General features: G+C 44.6%; 1 protein-coding gene across 2 annotated transcripts in view; it reads right to left on the minus strand.

The window, feature by feature from the left end:
* Window positions 1-3,077: 3,077 nt before the first annotated feature.
* The window catches only part of SORL1 (sortilin related receptor 1), a 165,671-nt gene continuing 147,136 nt past the window's right edge, over window positions 3,078-21,612 (minus strand). For both annotated transcript variants that reach the window (XM_045555782.1, XM_045555783.1), the window contains 8 exons: window positions 20,883-21,067; window positions 17,405-17,524; window positions 16,378-16,542; window positions 15,066-15,240; window positions 14,058-14,164; window positions 11,418-11,610; window positions 8,967-9,179; window positions 3,078-7,225 (listed from right to left, as the gene is read on the minus strand). In XM_045555782.1, coding sequence (XP_045411738.1) covers window positions 7,158-7,225; window positions 8,967-9,179; window positions 11,418-11,610; window positions 14,058-14,164; window positions 15,066-15,240; window positions 16,378-16,542; window positions 17,405-17,524; window positions 20,883-21,067 — 1,226 coding nt within the window. In that variant the 3' untranslated portion in view covers window positions 3,078-7,157. The remainder of the gene's footprint in view (window positions 7,226-8,966; window positions 9,180-11,417; window positions 11,611-14,057; window positions 14,165-15,065; window positions 15,241-16,377; window positions 16,543-17,404; window positions 17,525-20,882; window positions 21,068-21,612) is intronic.

Consider the following 21,612-nt stretch of genomic DNA (forward strand, 5'->3'; position numbering starts at 1 on the left):
ACATTCTGCCTTTGCTAGAGAAAGGTTGAAAAATAAGTTTTAATTACGAAACTTCTTTGTTTGATCAATCTTGAAGATTGGTGTACAGATTGGTGTACAACCGAAGGGCAAATTTCATAAAAGGCTGATTTACATTTAAATCTGAGTCTTTTTTCTTCCTCAAAGTTTGCTGATGCTGAGTTTTAAGTATGAAATGTCATTGTTTTCATACAAATATTCGCAAACATTGCCAATTGTCATTTTGGCATTAAAGAGGGTTGCAACGTTACAATTGTTAACATTAGCATTTTTAAAAGCATAACATCATTGTTCTGTAAATTGTTGGAGGCTCAAATTACCCTACACATAATCTTTTTAAAAAATTAATGGGGCGCTAGCATCAAAGCCAGTTGGGGCTGGATGAAAAGAATGGCAGTCACCTCCTTTTGCTGGGACGCTGACAGTCTCATGCTAACCCAGTTATCACCCTAACAGAACATGTTGAAATGACTTGCCTCACTGTATAATATATAAAAGTGAATAAAATGTGTGCTAATCATTCTTTTCCCAAGATGCAAAGGATTTTGATAAAATCTACCTGGGTTGTTGCAAAGCAAAAGAATCCTCAGTGTTCCTAATTACTGAACTCTTTGCAAAAACATTTTCCAGTTAAAAAAAAAAAAAAAAAAGCCAGCCTGAGCAAGAGTGAGATCCCGTCTCCACTAAAAATAGAAAAATTAGCCGGGCATGGTAGTCCCAGCTACTTGGGAGGCTGAGGCAGGAGGATTGCTTGAGCTCAGGAGCTGGAGGTTGCTGTGAGCTAGGCTGATGCCACGGCACTCTAGCCTGGGCAACAGAGTGAGACTCTGTCTCAAAAAAAAAAAAATAATAAAAATAAATAAGTGAATAAATAAAGGCTTCACTGATCTACCATCAGTTGGGAATATTGTGTTCCACATAAATGACTTGATAAAAAAAATGTAAGTACACTTCTTTATGTCTCCAAACATCGTTTTTAATCTTTCTAGTGAGAATCCTTTAAAAATGTATTACCTGTATCCTTGGAATCCCTAGACAGGCAGTATCATTATTATAGACCTCTAATATTACACCAACAGGGCAAAACAGCATGTCAATTCAGTGCAGCAGTTTAAGGATGCAATAAATCTAGATTATTTCGACTCTGCCACTTATGTGAGACCTTGGAGAAGATACTCAATCTTAAGACTTTCTTTTTTTTAAAAAAACAAAGATTAATATCCAAACCATAGGATCACTTAGAATTTAAAAAAAAAAATTCATATGGAGTTTAACACAGTGACTAGCAAAGAATAGGGGCTCACTAGAAGGAACTATAATTACTCTAATCTGAGAGGCTCCTTAATTTAATTGCAGGACTCTGGCCCTATGCTAAATGGCCCCAACGAGTTGCATTCCTTGGGGTTCCTCTGTCTCTAACATAGATTTTCTAGCAGTCGAACTCTAAGGCTCTTCTCTCATTTCAGGGTATTTGCTTTTAGTTGCTCCAATCCACCTGTAATTTGCTGTGTGCCAGGGAGCCAGATAGATCATCAGAGCTGACAGGTGTAGTCAGAATTTGGGGACCACACTGAGTTATCTCCTAGGACTTGAGAAAGTTCCTACCAGAGAAACTTTAAAATCAACACATAATAGAATAATCTGACAGATACAAGAGTTCTCAAACCAGGAAGATTCTATGGTAACCCAGTCTAACTGCATTAATATTAGCTCCAGAATGTTTCAGTGATGGGGAGGAGTTTGCTCAACAACACAGGAAACAATGAGTCAGGGTGGCCAATACGGGTAGTACCCAAGCCCAGTCTAGGGGAACCGTGGCGAATGGACTTCAAATATTAGACCCCACTGGCAAGACCTTCTTAAATGGAAATGGATACAGGGAGTACATTATTCCTGCTGTGGAGTGTCAAACATTCGTTCATTCATTCCATATTTATCGGGCAGCCACTACCCTAGCCCAGACCCCTCCTACTTTATTCATTCTTCACCCCTGCTCATCAAGCAACCTTCCAGTAGTGACGGGCTCCCTGGGTAGATCTCCCCACCGGTGGAGAATGCACAGGTGGTGCTGACGTTGTGACAGGACTCTTAATTAATGGGCATGATGTTGCGTACCAGTCTCCTGAGCTTGGCTAAGGTGTGTTCGGCCACGAGAGATAAATTCGCTATCGTGCACTCCCAAAAATTATCTAAGCCTGAAAACCTAAGGGCTCAGCCATGACCAGGTAGGTTCATCCAGGTGGTCAGTCCCCCCTGGGGATTTTGCTTGGTGCAGTGTGTTGGAATGACGAGTTCTGACACTGAATCGTGACGTGAGGCAGTGTGGCACAGTGATTTGGGACAGGGTCTGGGGTCAGAAATACCTGGGATTAAAAGCTGGTTTTGTGTTTATTCTCTGGTGTCCCCTAGGCAAATGACTTAGCCCCTCTGTCCCTTTTTTCCTCCTCCGTGAAACTGGATGATTACTTCAAGGTTTTGCTTTGGCTCCATATCTAAACAAAAACTGCATATCAGAAGATCTGTTAAAATTTCAAAAACATGCTGCTCCCCCTACTCCCCCAGTCCCACACCCTGCAATCCTGACTTACGGTCCATTTGCCGTTCACCTGCCCGGGCGCGGCATTCTTCACAAGATTTGTCTGCAGAAACCTCCTCAACGTGCTCTTAGACACACAGCTCATCTATGCTGCTGTGCTTTCTTCTCGTAGATCTGAAAATTGCCTTCTTAGCAAACTGTCTCTTAGCAAATGTAGTTACAGCCTTAAGGGAGCCACTTTACTCATCGCCCCTACGGAATAATTCTATTTACTTCAAAACAGCCGCCCTGTCTCCCCACCCCTCAGCCAACACAAAGACAGCGTGTTCTTCAAGGATCCACCATCTGAGACCAGCTTGTTAATAACAAAATTACTCCAGGTCTTCGTGTTCTCTCATCTATGAAATAAACACCCTTTGAAAACAGACGAATCAAATGGTGTTTGGAGACTGCGTTAGCCATCTTTATTGCACTCAAAAGAACAACTCAAGACACATGTAGAGAGTGGGTTTTCAAATAGACATTTTCTTGACCCAGTTAAATTTTTATTCAGTGAAAAAAGTTGACTTGAGACAAAAATCATCTTAACATTATGCAACAATATAGTAAAATCTTCAGCAGAAATCAGTGACTTGGAAACGTATCCAGGCAATTGAAATTATAAATACCTAATTTCACTTTGGAGAGAAACAAGTATACAGTGTTTCACTTTAAATAAGAGCAAAATAGGCCTTTATTTTGCTGCAAATACTTTTGATTTTTGCCTAAAGTTTCTAATAATTCATAACAAGAGTCTTTAAATGAGAAGTGACATGGAATATCTGAGGATAATGTTCCACTTCAGCATTCATGCCTATTCCATTTGAGCTATTACACATGAAACTAATACCATTCTTGGGTTATTACTTGGCTCTGATGATTTAATTCATAATATGGCTGCTCAAAATTAGTGGGCAGAAACGTATGTGTAATCTATCCTCCCTCAACCCATGTTCCGTGGTGGTACTCCTTCTGAAAACAACTCTATTGTCCGGGTACCCAGCAGTACATATCTCTTGCTATCTATTCCACATCTCAGTCTTGCATAGAAAGTAGTCTATATAAACTTAATGCACTGGCTTTTATTACACAAAAATTGTACCTGAAAGGCAGCACACACTCCAGTTAAGAAAAATAACATGGTTAAGAACATCAAGATACAGTCCCAACACAAGATTCTGCACAGAGCTTTAGAGTCAATTGCCAAAATCAATACCGGGGTGGTTTTCAGTTTGGTTCTATCTATGGATCCCTTCTCTTTGGGTTTCCCCCAACTGTCTGCTGAAGGAAGAGAATTCTCGGGGATTCACCATGATCCCCCCTCCCTTAGTGGGAAAGGGACCAACCAAACCTGACAGCATAGGGTTTCTGCCCCTAAGCAAGTACTGTAAAAATACTCTTACCAGCTGGAGTGACCACTGGGCAGGTATCTGAAGGCAGGATCCCCCAAGCAGAAGTGGGTGCTTATCTATAGGGGGCTCACCATACTATTGCTCTCCCAGTTCCCCCCAAAATGGCCACTGCTTTCAAAAGGGTCACATTCCCTAAATAGTTGAGTATAGTTTAATCTAGTGGCCACACATGATGGGAAGGAGAGAACATGCAGCTGTGTGGCCCCTCTGTCCTACCCAAACATCCCTAGTGACACTACCAGAGACAGAACCCCAAGAACTACTTTTCCAAAAGTCAGAAGTTTCAACCAGTTACCCAGAATCATAACTTTTTACCCAGCTTGCCAGGGTGGCTGTAGTTACTAGAGCTTCTCACCTGTCTGGAAACAGGCATCAGAGACATGGCCTCTCCCTGGAAACCTCTGTAAAACTCCACTCTCTGTCACTATACCCACATGGACCCATGTCTCATAAGGCTCAGTACACCTAAGGGCAAAATCAGCTTCCAGAGAAAACTCACACAATCCCCCTGCCCACCAGGCTCTGGTGGCCCATCGTGGTCCATGTGGACACAGGCATCTGACATTCTAATGTACTCTGGGAGAGAAAAAGAACTTCTCCCTGCACAGTGTAAACTTCCAAAGTGACATCTCCGTCAAGGTACAAAAGCCCCTTCTTCACAAGCAACCAGGGGCTCCAGCTGGTCACAGTAAAGATAGTTATCTGGTCACCTTCAAAGGCTGCATGAAATAATTTGTTTTCATTTCCTCTTGTCACTCCAGCCTCTGGACTCTTGCAGACAGCATATATACATCAAATCCCCACAAAGCTATGCAGAGGGAAATAGGAGTGCGTGCTTCAAAAGTTCATAAAAATATACAATTTACACATAGCTGCAACTATCTAGCTTAGTCTTCAGGAACTTAGCTCTTCTGTTTATATAAAATACTCTAGCCCTAAAAGGCTGCTTTTTTTTCAAACAGCACAGTGGCATTTTCCAAGGAGGGGGGTGATGGCCAGTCTATACAGTACTGTGTACTAAGCATTGGGAGGCACTGGTAACTAGAAGTGGATGCTCGAAATGTCTCAAGCTGCCAACTGGAGACATATGCTCTGTAAAAAGGCTTGCCTATGGAATAATTGAAAATAACATCTCAGAGCCTTTTATATCATAGCTTTTACAAATGCCACCAAGAAGTTGGCAGAAAAAGAAAAGAAGAAAATACACTTTCTAGTGGCTCAATTAAATGACTTGCCTCCCACTAGATTGTTAATCTTTCAGCTACTTAAAGAGCTTATTAAAGGAGAGGTGGTAGGGCTCGGAGGTTTGAGCAAAACTCCAGGATAAGAAAAGATAAAGCCAAAGAAATTCCAGTCTTTAAAAAAATAAAAAAGGAGAATGATAGGAAAGAGAAACTATGCTAGAAGAAGGCTCATCGTTACTACCACTTGTTAAAATGAAATAGAGCCCTACCTATATGGCACACTAAATGTCTACAGTTTAAAATATTCCTCACCTAAAAAAACATATAAATAAACATTTGAAAAACTAAAACATTTAATCAGCTCTTTGTTTTCCAAACAATCCCTAGGTAGAATGAAACTATATTATCACCCAAGAATGATACCAACCACTGGTGAGAAGGTGATACATTGCATCTAAGGTGGCATGGGGTTTTACAAAGCTTGCATATAAAGGACATGTGTTTAGAGGCATGACTTTGGAATATTCCCAGAGCTCACTGCTTCTTGCAGGGAGGAGAGTGTGCAGTGAGGTTCATACAGTACAAGTCACAACAATGCTAGACATTGTGGGCTACAACACTACGTCTGAAGGGTGGGCATCAGTCCACATGGAGTCTACATAACTATCAAGTGGCCGTGATTGGAATACAGGGGTGGCATTTTAAAAGCAGAAGAAAAAAAAAGCACAGTTAGTTTTACAGAAAGAATAAATGAACAAACCCTAGTGTTTGTGGCTATTGTTAATTGGATGGAGTGGTCTCAAACTTTTAGATCTCTTCTATCTCTGTGAGAGGGTAGAGCACTTTCTTGTTAGATTGGGTAGGGGCACAGGTAAGGGAGTTGGAAGAAAAGAAAAAAAGAGAGAGAAGGCACTGACCCAATTCAAAATGACTGCATATATCAATATGGATTTTTAAGGACAGTTAAGTGGCCACCTCAACCCAAATACAAAATTTTACATTCGAGATTCTTCAGTGGTAAGCAAAAACAAAAAAACATAAAATGGAAAAATCACATGCTATATTTGCCAGTGTATCTATCATGGCACAGATGTAGAACTCCCATAACCAGGGTAATTTTTTGCAATGACAATGAAGCCAGTGTATAATAAAGCAGTGTTATCATTTTGTAGCTTTCAATGCTACATCTTGTACAGAGGCAGAGGCATATACAGTGAAATTCCACAAATTATTAAGAGCGGAAGCTGTTGACTTGCAGGGCTCCCCAGGCTGTGGCTCTGTTAAACTGAAATCCAGAATGACTCAGTGCTCTCTCCTGCCAAAGACCATTTCATGACACACAAGTGAATAAAAACAGATTACTTCTGGAACGGCAACAAAAACGCTTCGGTTCCTCACCCCTAACCCTAGGGGTGAGGGGCTCATAACACGTGTGGTGTCTGATGACACTGAAGTCTGGCCTTATACAGAGTCCCAATAAATTAACAAAATAACATAAAAATAACCTTCCCCCATAATACACCCAAACACTTTCATATAAACCAAATCCAAACAATATTGAAAATTTTAGCACACTTTCAAGGAGAAAGGATTCCACCCATCACTCTCTCCTGAGGTTTTCATTAAATACATTTCTGTGTCTTAGAAAAATAAAAAGAATGGCCAATTTACTGAACCAAAATTATCTCACAGACTTAAAAGCATGCCCAGCAAGCACAGCCCTGTAAGACTACATTAATGTCAAATCAAAGCAATTTGGTTACTAAGATCAACCTGGTTTGAAGTTCACAGTTGATTACTACAAAGTTTATTCATTCCTTTCCTTTTTTTTTTTTTTTTTCATTTTTGTTTTTGGCCCATATAAAAATAACATATTGCAACTCAAAGTGCATCTTTTAAAATAAACCATCAACTATCTTTATCAAATAAAATATTTACACCATTTGGTTTCTAGTGAAGGAAGCTCTTTCAGGCTATCACCATGGGGACGTCGTCTGAAAATCCAGTTATCATAGGAGCATCTTCATCATCCTCCCCTAAAGACAAAACAGTCAGGCCTTGGTGAGTTCCAGCACACTTTTACCTGACCCCACGTCCCACCGCTCTGCCCACCCCCTCCAACCCTATCGCACCCCACAACTGGGAAAGTCAACACCACAGCCAGCCAGGTACAATCATCAGTTCTAAAACCCAGCCCAGCTTCCCTCTGCCACCCCTGGTCACCTTCTCCCCATCAACGGATGCCCAAGCTTATTTTAATGGTAGCTTGAACTTAGCCAAATCAAGAAAGTAAAGCTTTTAGAAAAACATAATCTCATTACCTGCCTAAAAGCTCAATAGGTGATTTGGCTTCTGCAATTTAAGTTACCTACACCCTAATTAGCACAGTGAACGTCATTGTCTGCTTTCTCTTTTGAACCAAATTGCCTGAGGAAAAGGATCTTGGAGGGGTTTAAGTATTTTGAGGACAGCTTCCCAGACTAATGTCTGTCCCCCTGTGACCCGTGGTACAATCCTATGCAACTGAGTCCCAATCCGTATTCAGGGGTTACTGCATGGCACCACGGTGGGTTGACTTCTTTGGTCCCTACAGCAGAAGCAAAGAAGTGACCCCATTCATGAAAGGCAGTCCAAGTACTTGCTTATTAAATAAGAAAGGAAACTGGGAAAGAAAGGGAGCAGAGCTAATATCATATAATCAGTGGATGGGAATACATACATATCTCTATAAACATAGAAAAATAATTATAACTAGTTTACAGAAAAAATAAACATAAACTCACATTCAGCAGTCTGAGTTTAGGGAAGCCTTTTAACACACCCACTTTGTTACATGGTCTACTAGCTCTATCGTTGTTTAGGAATTACTGCCTGTAAAGACTTCAGAAAGGGAAATTTCCTTATTTTTCCCTTGCTATGTGTTACCAATACATAAAAGAATGGCTGGTGAGGTTACACCAGCAACTGGAAAGAGAAACATTAACAGAGGGCTGGGCATGGTGGCTCATGCCTGTAATCCCAGCACTCTGGGAGGCCGAGGCGGGAGGATCGCTTCAGGTCAGGAGTTCAAGACCAGCCTCTGCAAGAGTGAGATCCCATCTCTACTAAAGATAGAAAGAAATTAGCTGGGCAACTAAAATAGAAAAAATTAGCTAGGCACGGTGACACAAGCCTGTAGTCCTAGCTACTCGGGAGGCTGAGGCAGGAGGATTATTTGAGCCCAGGAGTTTGAGGTTGCTGTGAGCTAGGCTGACGCCATGGCACTCTAGCTCAGGTGACAGAGCAAGACTCTGTCTCAAAAAAAAAAACGAGGGAAAGGGCCTCTTTCAATAGAAGCTGATTGGGAGGCATCACTTTTTGACCTGACTAGGGTCTCCAGAGATGTCAGACCTGCAGGTCTGTGAAGGGGGACAGAGAGGTTGGGCATTCGTGAGAATTTCCCCAAATGTCAGGAGTCTCCAAAGCCCAGGGCCTGTCTACCCTTCTTGTGCAAGGCGAGTTCCTACCATTTCTTCCACAAAGCCGCTCCCTGATGGAGGCCACAACTGCACTATTGAGAACGTGGAATTTTAATTTAAAATTTAAATTTTTAACTTAAAAGTTAAAAGCTAGGGCCGTGACTAGTTTTAATCTGAAGCAGTGGAAGCACTGCTTGAGGAATAACTCTCTAGTGTCAAAAGACGAGCGGAAGGTAGGTGTTTCCTAATCAAACCCTAGGCTTGGTTTGGGGGCGGGTGTCTGTCCTGGGAGGAAACCAGCTTCCTCCGCCCCACTTACCCAGGTCGTCCCCCGAGGAGAAGATGGCTGACCCCAGCCTGGAGCTGTAGTGGCTGTTGGCAAAGGCAGTGAAGCTGCTCTGCAGCCTCCGATGCTTTGTGTACAGGACAGCAAACCCGACCCCCAGGCTGAGCAGTATCAGGAACAAGATGGGCACCACCACGGCGGCAACATCCGTAGATTTGGCAGCCTGAATCGCGGATGCATCTCCACCTGCCGAGGCAAAGTTCTCACCAATAAGCCTACCTGAGGGCAGGAGAACGGACCGGGCAACCCCTCAAGGCTCCACCCACCCAAACAGCGAGGAGCTGGCAACAGCTACCCAAACCGCCTGTCTGGTGTGACACGTTCCTCCTGCACGTGCATGATGCTGATTGTTTCCCAACTACTTGCCATGAGCTGATAGACCAAGGGCCTTGTGCATGCAAATACGGTAATTACATTAGACTCCTAATCACTGCCTTGTTGGTTATTTAGATAATCTCTTGGAACGGAGACCTTTGTTGGGGTATCAACATTGATTTCATTAGCATTATTACTTAAGACCACTTGCTCCCCTTACATAAGAGGATGTGAAATCAGACCACTAATTAACGAGATTGCAATTATTTCCCCCTACTTGGCACCAAAGTCACTCTGAACTGCAATTACCTGAAGCTCCATTAAGTGATACAAACGAGATTCCCTTACTACAATGCCGACTTAACAGCTCATGAAGTTTTATGAGCTTTTTTTACTTAAGTAAAAAAGAGAGAGAAAGAAACAAGTTTCTGTATACATTTAACATTTTTTAAAGCTCTTTGCAAAGCCATTTAGGTATTTATGTCCTAAAAACAACACCCCCTTCCCACTGTCTTGAACAAGCACTGGCTTCCTGATGATTTACTAGTAGATTTGTCCCACTAGGGCTCTAGGGCCAAGCCATCCCCCACCTCTCACCCTGCTGGGGTAGGGGCCCGTCAGTGTCTTTGAAAGGAGTACACTTTTTTCATGTCGAAAACCCTGGGAAAAGTCTGAACTTGAAGCAGGAAAATGACACTTTGGAATCAGATGTTAGCAAAGGAAGCAGGGTGGACTCTCCTTGGTCCAGGTGTCCATGAGGAGCCTTAACAGGCAGGGGCTGCTCCCCAGCATAGGGGGTGGCAGGGGCAAGGCCTCTGCCTCAGGCAGACAGCTCTGCAGCTGCCCGGGGTCTCATCCTGACGGGGATTTGTAAAGATGGATGAGGAAGCAGCCTTGTCTTACAAGCCTAATCTAACCATTCAATATTCATGTCTGTGTTTAAGTTTCTTGCATTTTCTCCTTGCCAGAAAAAGCTCCAGCAAAATCGTAATTTAATGTGTCCCAACCTATCCCAACCATACAGTGGTAAATCAAGGCAATGCCCTCGGCTGGAGGGTAGCGCAGGGAAGGCAGCAGGAATACGTGAGCTCCCGCCCTGGCCCCACTCCCGAGGGGAAGGGCAACACCGAGGGGCAAGATGCAGGCCAAGAGGCCCGACAAGAGAGTCCTGCCCAGAACCGTGGGTTCGTAAAGGTGGCTGGCAGGGGGTCCTCACGATAGGTTTTCCCACGGTATATTTCACAGGTTGCTGATTGGTTTTGCCTAAAAGTGGGGTTCTATTTAGGAAACACTACGCCAACAGGAATTTTGCTGTTTGTTTTTTGGTAGGACCTTCCCAGAACCTCTAACATATTAATACTGTGATTCCCCAAAGGGAGGTGGTAGGCAGTGTTTCCCTCTTTCAGCGGGGTGCCAAGGATAAGTACTGCACGAGATCACACCCTGGGAAGCATTATGTGATGGAACGTTTAGCAGCTCTAACACGAGATTCTGGCTTGAGCACTGGTTAGTTCTTGGCTGGGACTAAATGGAACTAAAAAGACCAGTGGCAAAACATTTGTTGAAATCCTGGCCAAGCGACTACAATATAAGCAGACTTTCTGTACAAACAGAAAGGTCCTTTCCTCCACGACTAGCCTGGCTCCAACACCAACATCTTTGAATGTCCCCAAGACAGAGATTACAGGCCTGATGTTGGTTCTGTGGTGACAGCTAAGGAACCAGGGGAGGGCTATAAAACCAGTGACTGTCAAGAGATCATCTGCTGACTTGGAGGATCCCAGGTTAGAGGCCCTGAGAAGTCCCATAAAACACAAACAACAAAACTCCTGTTAACCTAGAACCCCCTTTTTAAACAAAACCTTGCCCTTATTGCACTTTACATTCAGCATACGGTCACCTTGCAATCCCAGCCCCTGGTATCACACCTGGTTCAGGAAGCATTTGTTATATAAATCAGTACCTGATTAAATTGATTCATAAATGATTTTCTTTTGAGCTGAAAGACTATTTTAAATGTCTTATAAAGACGCATGGTTATCAAACCATACTATATTCTTGCGATTTTCCCAGAACTGCAGATGAAAACTGGCAGGGACGGCGACTTACCAGACCCCAGCTCGTCGTACAGCAGGACGGCAGCCTCCCCGCAGAGCTGGCTGCCAAAAAGGCATCTTGCTTGGACAGTGAAAGTGTAATTATGACCCATCTTCAGGTTGGAAACTTTAAAGAAATTGTCAGTAGTATTCCCAAGGTAAGCTGTGATATTCATGGCACTATCAAACATGTGTATTTCATAGCCCTGCAAACAAACACAAGAGATTGCTCAGCAAGATGAATAAGGAACCTGACAGCCGCTATTACTGCTTCCAGCTTTATGTGAGCTCCTTATTGCAGGCTTTTATAGATGCTAAAGCACTTTGGGTTTCTCACTAGCTCTTTTTACATTACCACGGAGATACTGACTTCGGAAAATGGAAATTTTCCCATCCCGAATGTCTCAAATAACTATCACACCCACTTGTGAGCTGCATCGTGGAAATGAAAACTGTAGCCCCAAGGAAAGCCACTTTAACGAATTCCCACTCAAAGTTCTGGTCAACAGTCCACTCCTCTCAGGCAATATTAAATGCCACAAAGAATATGGATAATTCAGCAACAGCTTGCTGCAATGGGATTTGGCTAATAATAAATCCAGATCACGGGGGACTCCAGCAACGGATTAAGAAAGGGGAACCTGCAATTACAAAAAACAGGACCTTTTCCCTTAGAACAATATGTAGGACTGTCATGGCCGGCTCACCCCCTGACTGCCTACTTTCTAGCTCTGCCTACGTTGATCTCAGCCCCTTAACAACCTGGCCTTGAAACAAGAAGCATTTCAGCAGGCTCAGCCCCTATTCACGGGAGGGGAGGATGAAATAATCTTCCTAGCTAGACTGTCTCAGAAGAGTCCTGAACTCCTGTGCTGGGAAAAGTCACACTTGGGACGGCCCCAACCCAGGATGCTGGCTGAGATGAGGGTTGACAACCTGACTTCTCTGCGATCCCCAAGTATTCCAGAGTCAAAGCTGCCAGCATCCCCACAGCCACCCAAAAAGACTCAATCCCTTATGTCTATCCATGTATTGGGCCCCCCTGCATAACCATGGTCTCTGGTCTCTATTCCACTGACCTGCCTATTCTCTGCACCCCAAGTCAGGGGGAGGGAAGAAGGACATGCTATGCCTATGCCAGAACCTTCCACTAAGAATGGAATACTGACCTGTAACCCCAACCTAAAAGCTGGGCTTCTCCCACCCAGGAAGGACCCCCTAATGGCAACTGGCTGCCAGACTGGGCTTCCCAATACCTGCCTAGAATCCCATCCCTGCATTTTTTTTTATAAACTAGTAGTTATTATTTTCTACCTAATATATATTTGGTGTAGAACATTTGTAAAATACATAAAGGTATAAAGAAAATGAATTACACAAACATCAACCACTCATAACTTAATTAACCAGTCCTCATCTGTTGGGCATTCAGGTTGTTTCCTCTTTCTTGCTATCGTAAATATTGTACATAAAGTCTGCATGCACATTGTTTTCTTAGTGTAAAATCCTAGAAGAATTACTGGATCAAAGAGTATGAACGCTTCTAACATTTTCGATACATATTACCCACAAGCCTCACAGAAGGTGAAACCAATTTATATTCCCAGAGTGCTTATTTCCCCAACTATTATCCACACTGGTAATACTCTTGCCCCCAAACCTTGCCAATTTAATGTGAAAGTGCCGTATCTTTGCTGTTTAGATTGCTAGTGAGTTTGGAACTTTTCCTTTTGCTTTCTTACTGTCGCTGGAATTTTTTAATCTGTTACCTGAACCTTTTTCCAAATTAGAATACTTCTGTTGTGAATTAATTTGAAAGCTTTCTTTATATTTAAGGATGGTATATGTCATCATTGTGAGATTTGTGAGAATTCTCAGAGTGGATGGTGAGCATTTTCAAATTTTAATTGAGCTTTGCTTCTGGCATTACACGGTGACTACTTAGAGTCCTGGGCTTTCTGCCTACACTGAACCTCCAGGTAGCCACAGCTGGTTCTCCTATTTAGCGTTGCTGTCGATGGGGCCAACCCAGCTCCTCTCAAGAATCTGCCCACCCTTGGTTGGCGAATCTACTCCCTAGTCTCACTCTCCTTCCCCTATTTCCAGCTGTGAATGCAGCATGGGCCTGCCAATGGCCAAACAAAACAAAGATGTTCTCTGTAAGTCAATAGAGTATCTTCATGTGCTTCTGGCTCCCTCTCATTTCTCTGCAAAGAGAGTGATGAGATGCCAGGTGGAGTGTGCAGCTCCGCTCCCGGGTCTGAAGTCACTGCCTGGCCCTCGGAGGGTGCAGGAAAAGTGGGGGCCCTAGGAGGTTGTGGGAAATGTAGAGCTCGGGGTTACCGTGGGAGCACCAGGCCACCTGCAGGAAGCACAGCAAGGGCTCCAGCCCATTTCCCTTTCCTCAGGGAAGACAAGTTCAGGATTAAAAACGGCTTGGTGCAGAGACTCTCCTCTTTAATGGGCAGTATAAACATTTCACTAATTAGCAATCCCATAGAAAATGGTCCTTTAATTCTCAAGTTCACTTCCATGCCCTATTCTTTTTTTTTCTTTTTACACTATATATGCCAGCATGCTGTTAACGAGCTCATCTCTAAAATAGCATTTCAATTAAATTTCCAAAGTCATTGAGAATGAGGGAGGAACTTACCCTGCTTTCATTAAAATGCTTTTCCTTTAAAGCTAGACTTTTCCAAAACAGAAGAACGTGATCATTTTCTGTTATGATTTTTAAGGCATCAGGTGCTGATAGCGAAACTGAAAATTAAGGATGAGATGGAATGCAGTTAGTGGATCCACATTTGAACCTCTGTTTTCTTGTTCATCAAAGAGAGATTAAATAATGCTAGCCCTGGAGGGCTGGGTTAAGGAAGAAATAAAACACATACACTGCTTAGTAGAGCCTAGCACATGGTAGATACTCTTTAATTGGCATCTCTTTTGCTGTTCTTATGGCACCTTTAGCCAAGAAATCTGGACTGTAGCGAATTTAATAGCCCTTGGACCCAAGGGTGAACAAAAACAAACAGGGTGGGGTAGGGGTGGTAGGGAAGTAATGAAACGGGATAAGGACTTCTGCCTGAACAAAGGGCACTGCAGTGACAATGGGGTCTGGCCCAGGCCCAAGGCTCACACTGCCAGCCTAGGTGGGGCTGAGCCTTCGTTACCCAAACTCCCAACACTGTCTGCTCCTATCCAAGTAACTGAGCTTATTTCCTGTTTTGAACTTGAGCCTGACTGCCCTTTAATCTACTGCCCAGTTACTGGTCTCCTTTTCAACATGTCAGATTGCCACAACGAACTGTTGAGAACCGTCAGTCCAGGCTCTCAGATACAATGCTTGGTCTTAGTGGTAACTATTCAGTTTTATTTCCTAACTCTCTTGGGAATTCCTCCTCTTCTCCCCTAGTAACGTCAAAACTAGCTAAGGGAGAATAAAGTAAAAATGACTTAGAGAATATAGAAAATGAGAGCGGGTCCCAGGCCACCACAATGCAGCCCACACACCAGCACCCAGCACTGCTCTGCCCCAGGATGGACCCTGAAAGGCAGCGTCTGCACTTGCTGGGCAGTTCCTACAGAGAGCACGTGTCTGGAGGTCTAGCAGCACTGCGGGCACTTGGCCACGTGAGAGGCCTCTGACCTCTCTCCTGCTTACCTGTGGTGATTTTTATGCTGGAATCTTTGCTCATGTTCCCCAGTTGGACAATGACATGGTATTTCCCTCCAGGTTCCAACTTGTTAAGTGTGTATTCCACTGTACTGTTGCAGGATTTTACTTTGTAGCTCCTGTCGGTCTTTCTTATTAGGTCTTTAACTGCAATGGCATATAACTAGAAAAAGACCAGAAAAAGAACATCTGAATGGGAATCAGAAAATGGACACTGTTTACTTCTTCCAGTTCAATGGTGGACAACGTAAGATAAGTATATCAATGGCTGTGACCCACAACAACAATACTTTGAGCCCCAAAGGCTGACTCTGTTCTTTGTAAAGCCTTTGGGGTGACCAGCCCCAGCCTCAGGTATTCACTCACAGATTTGCACACAGAATTATCAATTAGATCCCCCCAAAAAATAGAAGAAGAAAAAAAGAAAAGCCCTAGGGAAGGCCGCAGTTATTGTGGCATCACATCAGCAGGTAGGTTGGAGCAAGCAACATCCAGATTCAGAACTCAAGGTCTGCATCTCCACTACAGCCACAGTGGATGTTGTCAGTGGAGAGAGAGTGAACAAAAAGTGTTCAATCCTAGCTCTAAGGACACAGAGCTCTGCTTACTTTCTCCCAGATTGCTTCTTCTGTAATTGGAGGAGAGGGGGACATAAAGGGACATGTAGTAAGCGCAGGAGACTCCATCATCAAGAAGTTTAAAACCATCATGCATTTAAAACCAGCCACACCTTGATGGAGGGGAGGGGAGGGGGCAGAGGTAAAGGCACCGGGGGCACAGGAAAATAGGAGGTCTAGGATCAATGCCCCTTCTATTAGAGCAGCTGTCCTCAAACTTGTTCGTAAGGGTCCAAACAGTAAACATTTTAGGTTTTGAGGGCCAGATGATCTCCACGATAACTATTAGACTCTGCTGTTCATAGCATGAAAACAGTCAAAGATAATATGGGTGTGGCTTGGTTTTAAATAAAACTTTATTTAAAAAAAAAAAACCACAGGGGATAGGATGGAGTTGGCCTGCAGGCCTTTGTTTGCTGACCCCTGTTGTAGCAGGTCAGGGAAGGGGATGTGAGTAGTGGAGGAACCAAAGTGGCAGCTAGGAATAGTGCAGATGTGCCAGCTAAGAAGAGGTACCTGATAAGGACCCTGTCTTTGGCCAGACGGAAATGGGGGAGAGACCGCCTGCTGAGCTCTCAGCACCAGGCCTGTGTTTCTTGCTGCATTATGGGACCTCCTTCCACCCACCTCACCCCAACCACGCTAGGAATAAACAAGGCTGCCGGGAGGCCTCGCCCACGCACCAGGTCCTGGTCAGGAGAGTCGTACGGCGACTCCCACTTGATGACGGCTGAGGTTTTGCCTGTGTGGACCACATGCAGGTGCCGGGGTGGGAGCCTGCTGTCCGGGATCATCTTCACCACGACGTAGTCAGAGGACGGCCCTTGGTAGGGCACCACCACCCGGACCTAGGGCCAAAGCACACGCGTACGAATAAAACACCACGTGGGCTTATGCAACCTTTACTACTATTTGTTCAACAAAATAGTGACACAATTAAAACTCAATGAGTACAAAAGATATAAAATATAAAATAATTCCCCACCTACCCAGGTCATTTTCCAAGAGGTACCACTGGTTTTTTGTGCTTCCTTCCAGAAATGCCCTATGCACATGTAAGCACAGCTGTGTACGTGTGTAAATATGTACATATATGCATGTGTGCATATGTGTAGCTAATTTTTCTTAAATATTTTTTATACAGCTGAGAAAAAAGTACACATATTATGCTCTTAGCTTCTTTCACTTAATACAGCTTAGAGATTTTTCCATATCTGCACATTTAGAGTTGTTATATAATATTTCTTTTGGATGGCTGTCCTGTATTCCATTGCACAGGTAACCTATAATATTTTTAACCAGTCCTCCATTGATAGACATTTAAGTTGTTTCAAATCCTTTGCTATCACAAGTAATAACATACCAAACTTCTTTTTCCATATATCTCATCACACCTGCAAATGTATGTAGGCTAAATTCCTAAAGGTGGAATCTGACAAAAGCTTTTGATTTATCTAACCCATGACCCATTTGCCAAGTTATTGATCCTCCATGATGGAGCTGCAGTTGGTTAAATGGCTGCTCATTCTGCATCTCAAGTAAGAGCCCAACGATGCTTACAAAGAAGACGAACTTTCCTCGTGTCACACACATCGATCCTGGAACCCAGGTGTCCCAGCTCCCTGGCATCTGGGTTGAGTACAGGAGCCCAGACTTAAGAGATTCCTTAAAACATACAACTCCTCTTGATCCCTGGTATGGGGAACTTACCAGAAACAAATACTGCTCATCCCTGCTGACAATGACTGTTTTGTTGTGGAGTGAAGTAGTCAAGCTCTGCGGGTTGCGGTAGAGGTCGAGAAAGGACGTGGCATAGAAAATACCATAAACCTGGTTAGAGTAGAGAAGGGGGAGGACATCAGCTCATGGGCCAATGTCCTCGTTTCCTTCAAATCCATTAACAGAAGACCCTGGAACTGTGTCAGAAGAGCTCAGAGAGAAGCCTTCATTCAACATTTACTATATCTACAGGGAGGGCACTTGGGCCAGGCCCTGTATGTACAGCTACAAAGGTAAATATGATGGGGTCTCCATCCTCAACAAGCCCATTCTTAAGGAGACAGGAAGAGAAGAGAAATAGACATAATTATAAATAACAAGCTGCAAACATGGAGCATTAGAAGCTACACTAGAAGACTGCACGGTGAGCCTGAGAACAGAGGGGATTACCAAAGAGGGGGTGGCATTCTACCATCACAGCATGGATGGGGGGCCACCGAGAGGACATGCTGAGTGGGCTGGGGTGCCATGGGAGCTTGTAGAGTGAGCGTGAGAATTTCAAGAAGCATGGGGGGGAGGGGAAGATGGCAAACAGTGCTAGCTGCCCAGCAGATACCCACTCTCCCTTTCTTCCTTGGTAGAACCCTGGTTCTTAGGGAAAATTGCTACCTGGAAAAACGTCTACACTTCCCACCTGCCTGCAAGCTAGGACAGCCCACACGACAAGCCTCCAACCACCGAGAGGGAGGCAGAGGTGTCACACGGGAAGCCCTCAGAAGGCTCATTACAATGGAAGAACAAGCCCTTCTTCCTGTCCTCCTGCTGCCTGGAATAGAGATCATGGCTGTGGCCCCAGGAGGCCTCTTGAACCACAAGGTGATCTTGAAGATGAATATCACAGGCGACAGCAGGATCAAACTGTGCTGCTGCGGTAGAAGCCCTGGACTACTAAACTCCAAACTTCACTGAACTGAGGAGGAAATAAACTATTTCAAGCCACTGTTACTTTTGGTTCCTCAGTTATATGCAGCCATTCTTAATCCTAACTGGTACACACTGGAAACTGAGGGAGTTTCAAGCAGAGAAATGGGAAATTGGTGAAGCTTATGATACACAGTTTATAACAGGAGGGTAGAAGCTGATGGAGCTTTCTTTGTAAAGGAGAATTGAGGAGCATCTTCTCCAAGAGCACGTTGAGCAGGGAAGACGTGAGCGGGAAGACGTGAGCGGGAAGACAACTGTACGAGCTTGGAGGAGCCCAGGGAACGCGGCAGGGGTATGCAAAGGGATTTCCAAGTCCCAGACAACAGTGTGATTTTCTCTAACACTGCTCCGCAGCTGAAAACAGAGCAGAGAGGGGAAAGCATGCACACGGCAAGAGGAAGGGAGGCCCTGAAGCAGGGTCGTCTGGGAAGAGGTCGGCAAGAGCAGAGTTAAGGAACTCAGAGGGGTGAGAAAGCAAATGCATCTAGAACAGCAGTGGGAACTAGGGAGCTACAAAGCATGACACAGGACGATGAGGCCAGGCTGGGGGCCCAGAGCTCAGGAACAAGATGATCTTGCCGAGGACAAGGCCCAGGGTGACGCGGGGTGGCTCTGGCCAGTGACAATGGCAGTTCTCGTGGCAGAGAGGAAAACCATGAGAGAGCTGCTAGAGTCCTCAGTGAACTAAAGAGGAGCAGAAGGTGAGAGCTTCCAACAGGTGATCTCACTTGGTCCCTAATCCCTAAAGCCACGATGAGTGTGACCACTGCTTGAGCCAGGATGAGGCACGTCAGGCTACTCCCCAAGTTCACTCTTAACCAGAGGACCCCAAAATCAAGGGATGTCTAAGTGTTCTGTGCTCTACTCTAGGAAGACAGTTGGATGTGACTTGCTGGCTGTGCCCCGAGTCAGGTATGTACTCAGAGAGAAAGGTCCCTTTGTGAGTAGAGTCACCTTCCAGGTAAGAGGGAGTCCTGGGGATGGCTCAGGGCTTGTTATCACCGGCCCTGCCTCAGCAGCAGGTGCTGGGACACGCAAAACGGCAGCGGCTGCCAAGTCAGCCAGCCCTGAGCGCAAACTCAGTCTACTGCTTACTAGAAGCTTCAACTCTGGCAAGTGATGTAGCCTCACTGAACCTTAGTTTCCTCACTGGTAAAATGAGAATATTTACCCCACAGCTGCGGTCCCAAACCCCCAGGCTGCACCCCAGTACAAGTCCGTGGCTTGTTAGGAACTAGGTCACGGATCACCTACCTGAGCTCTGCCTTCTTCTCTCCCCTACCTCCAGGGCCCATGGAAAAACTGTCTTCCATGAAACCGATTCCTGGTGCCAAAAAGGTTGGGGACCGCTTTCCCATAGAAGCAATGAAAGGATTAAGTGAGAGAATGTGTTTAAAGGGTTTTGCACTGTTCCTGACACGAACAGTGGGTGCTAGGTAAATCTTACTTCTCCTTCCTTTTTCACTGCTGAACTTATAGATTCTAAACCTTGGTCATTCCCCCATGAATTGGTTCTGGTTTCTCCACTCATCACCAGGGATTTACTAGGAACTGATTATAGATTTAATTCTACATGCATTTCCATTTGGAAAACCCAGAAAATAATCCTTCCCTTCAAGGAATTTATAAACTAGTTTGGGAGATAAGTGTAACAGATAGAAACTATCGAATAGGGTAAAGTGTGCCTAATGAAACATTATGCTACATGGCACCAGCTATAAACATCTAGAGGGCTGATAAGCGAAAAAGATCCAATGGAAGGGAGTAGGATTTGCTTGCACAGCAGAAGGAGGGAAGGACTGACTGCAAGGAGGAGGAGGAGCATAAGGCAAGGCTCAGAGGCAAGAGGGGGAGGAACGTGCCAAGAGCCTTGGGAAGCCCCACCTAGCAGCAAAGGAAGGTGCACAGTGGAGACAGGTGGGGAATAAACACCAGCTTCAAAAAGAAGCAAGCACAAATCTAGTCACAGTGAATATATAAAAACAAAAGAGAAAGGAAAGCCTAAATACGTAACTACAAGCATAGCAGGGACAACAGAACACTTGGCAGGACTGGTCCAGAAGGCCACCTGTGGGTGGGAGATCATGTAAGACCGGAAGGGGCTGGAGGAGCCAGGCCAGGTACTTAGATCAATCCTCCTTGTCATCGCTGCTGACTTCTCACCAAGTCTGTGATGATGCCAAGGTGAGTCCCCAGGCATAGGAAAACGCCACCCTTTACAAGTGTGAGGTCTACTCAGTGACAAACAGCACAGGTGGAGGGGCGCTACCTCTCAGATGCCAAGCCAGGTATGGACAGGGACACTGGGGCTGGGACGGCAGGTGCCTACAGAAGGTAATCCAGAACTGACCAAGAGGGCAGCTTGGCTTGGGGTGGGAAAGGCAGCAGCAGCACCAGAAGGCAAAGCCCCAGGGCTATCCGGTGGCCTAGCATCAGGGACAGTCAGTCAGTGCTCACTTTGCGATGGTCCTTCTGGTCAACTCACCACATTCCGGGGCCCGGTCCAGGTACATTCCACTGCAGTCTGATTGATGGCCTTGGCTTTGAGGCTAGGAGCAGGTGGGCGAACCCCTCTGGTCATGACATGCTCAAATGCCAGAGGACTATCCCCCAAGTCCGTCTTGGCCCAGGCAGAAATCTCATAGGACGTGTGAGCTGTCAGATTGCCAACTGTGCAAACAGGACAAGGAGATGCCAGGAGGAAGTTGGGGGTGTTAGTCAAGAATTTGTCTTGATACACACACCATTATTTTTGCAAAAAAGTAGTATCTCTCAATTTAAGTTAGTCCCACATGTCATAAGACTTCCATTCGTTTACACATTCATTCAACATTTACGTACTCATCACTGCTACATGTGACACACCACATGGGCTCTGGGTAATTTGTTTAAAGCTGACCATCTGAGGATATAAATTGGTACAACACCCTAGGACAGCTATTTGGCTCTATAATAAGGGCCTGGAAACTCATATCTTTCAATCCAGTTATCCCATGAAATCAGAGAGAGACTCAAAAATGTGTGCAACAAGACAAATTCTTGTCACAGTGTTACAGTAGGAAAAAAGTGAACATAATCTGATTGTCCGGAGACAAGACAAAAATTAAATAATGTACACTCTACGAACTGCTATGCAGGCACTTAAAGTTGTTTCAAAGAATATGGAAAATGCTCACCATTTTATGTTAAGTGAAAAGGGCAGGACACAAAATTAT

This window comes from Lemur catta, chromosome 7 (assembly GCF_020740605.2).
Source record: "Lemur catta isolate mLemCat1 chromosome 7, mLemCat1.pri, whole genome shotgun sequence".
Classification (NCBI taxonomy): domain Eukaryota; kingdom Metazoa; phylum Chordata; class Mammalia; order Primates; family Lemuridae; genus Lemur; species Lemur catta.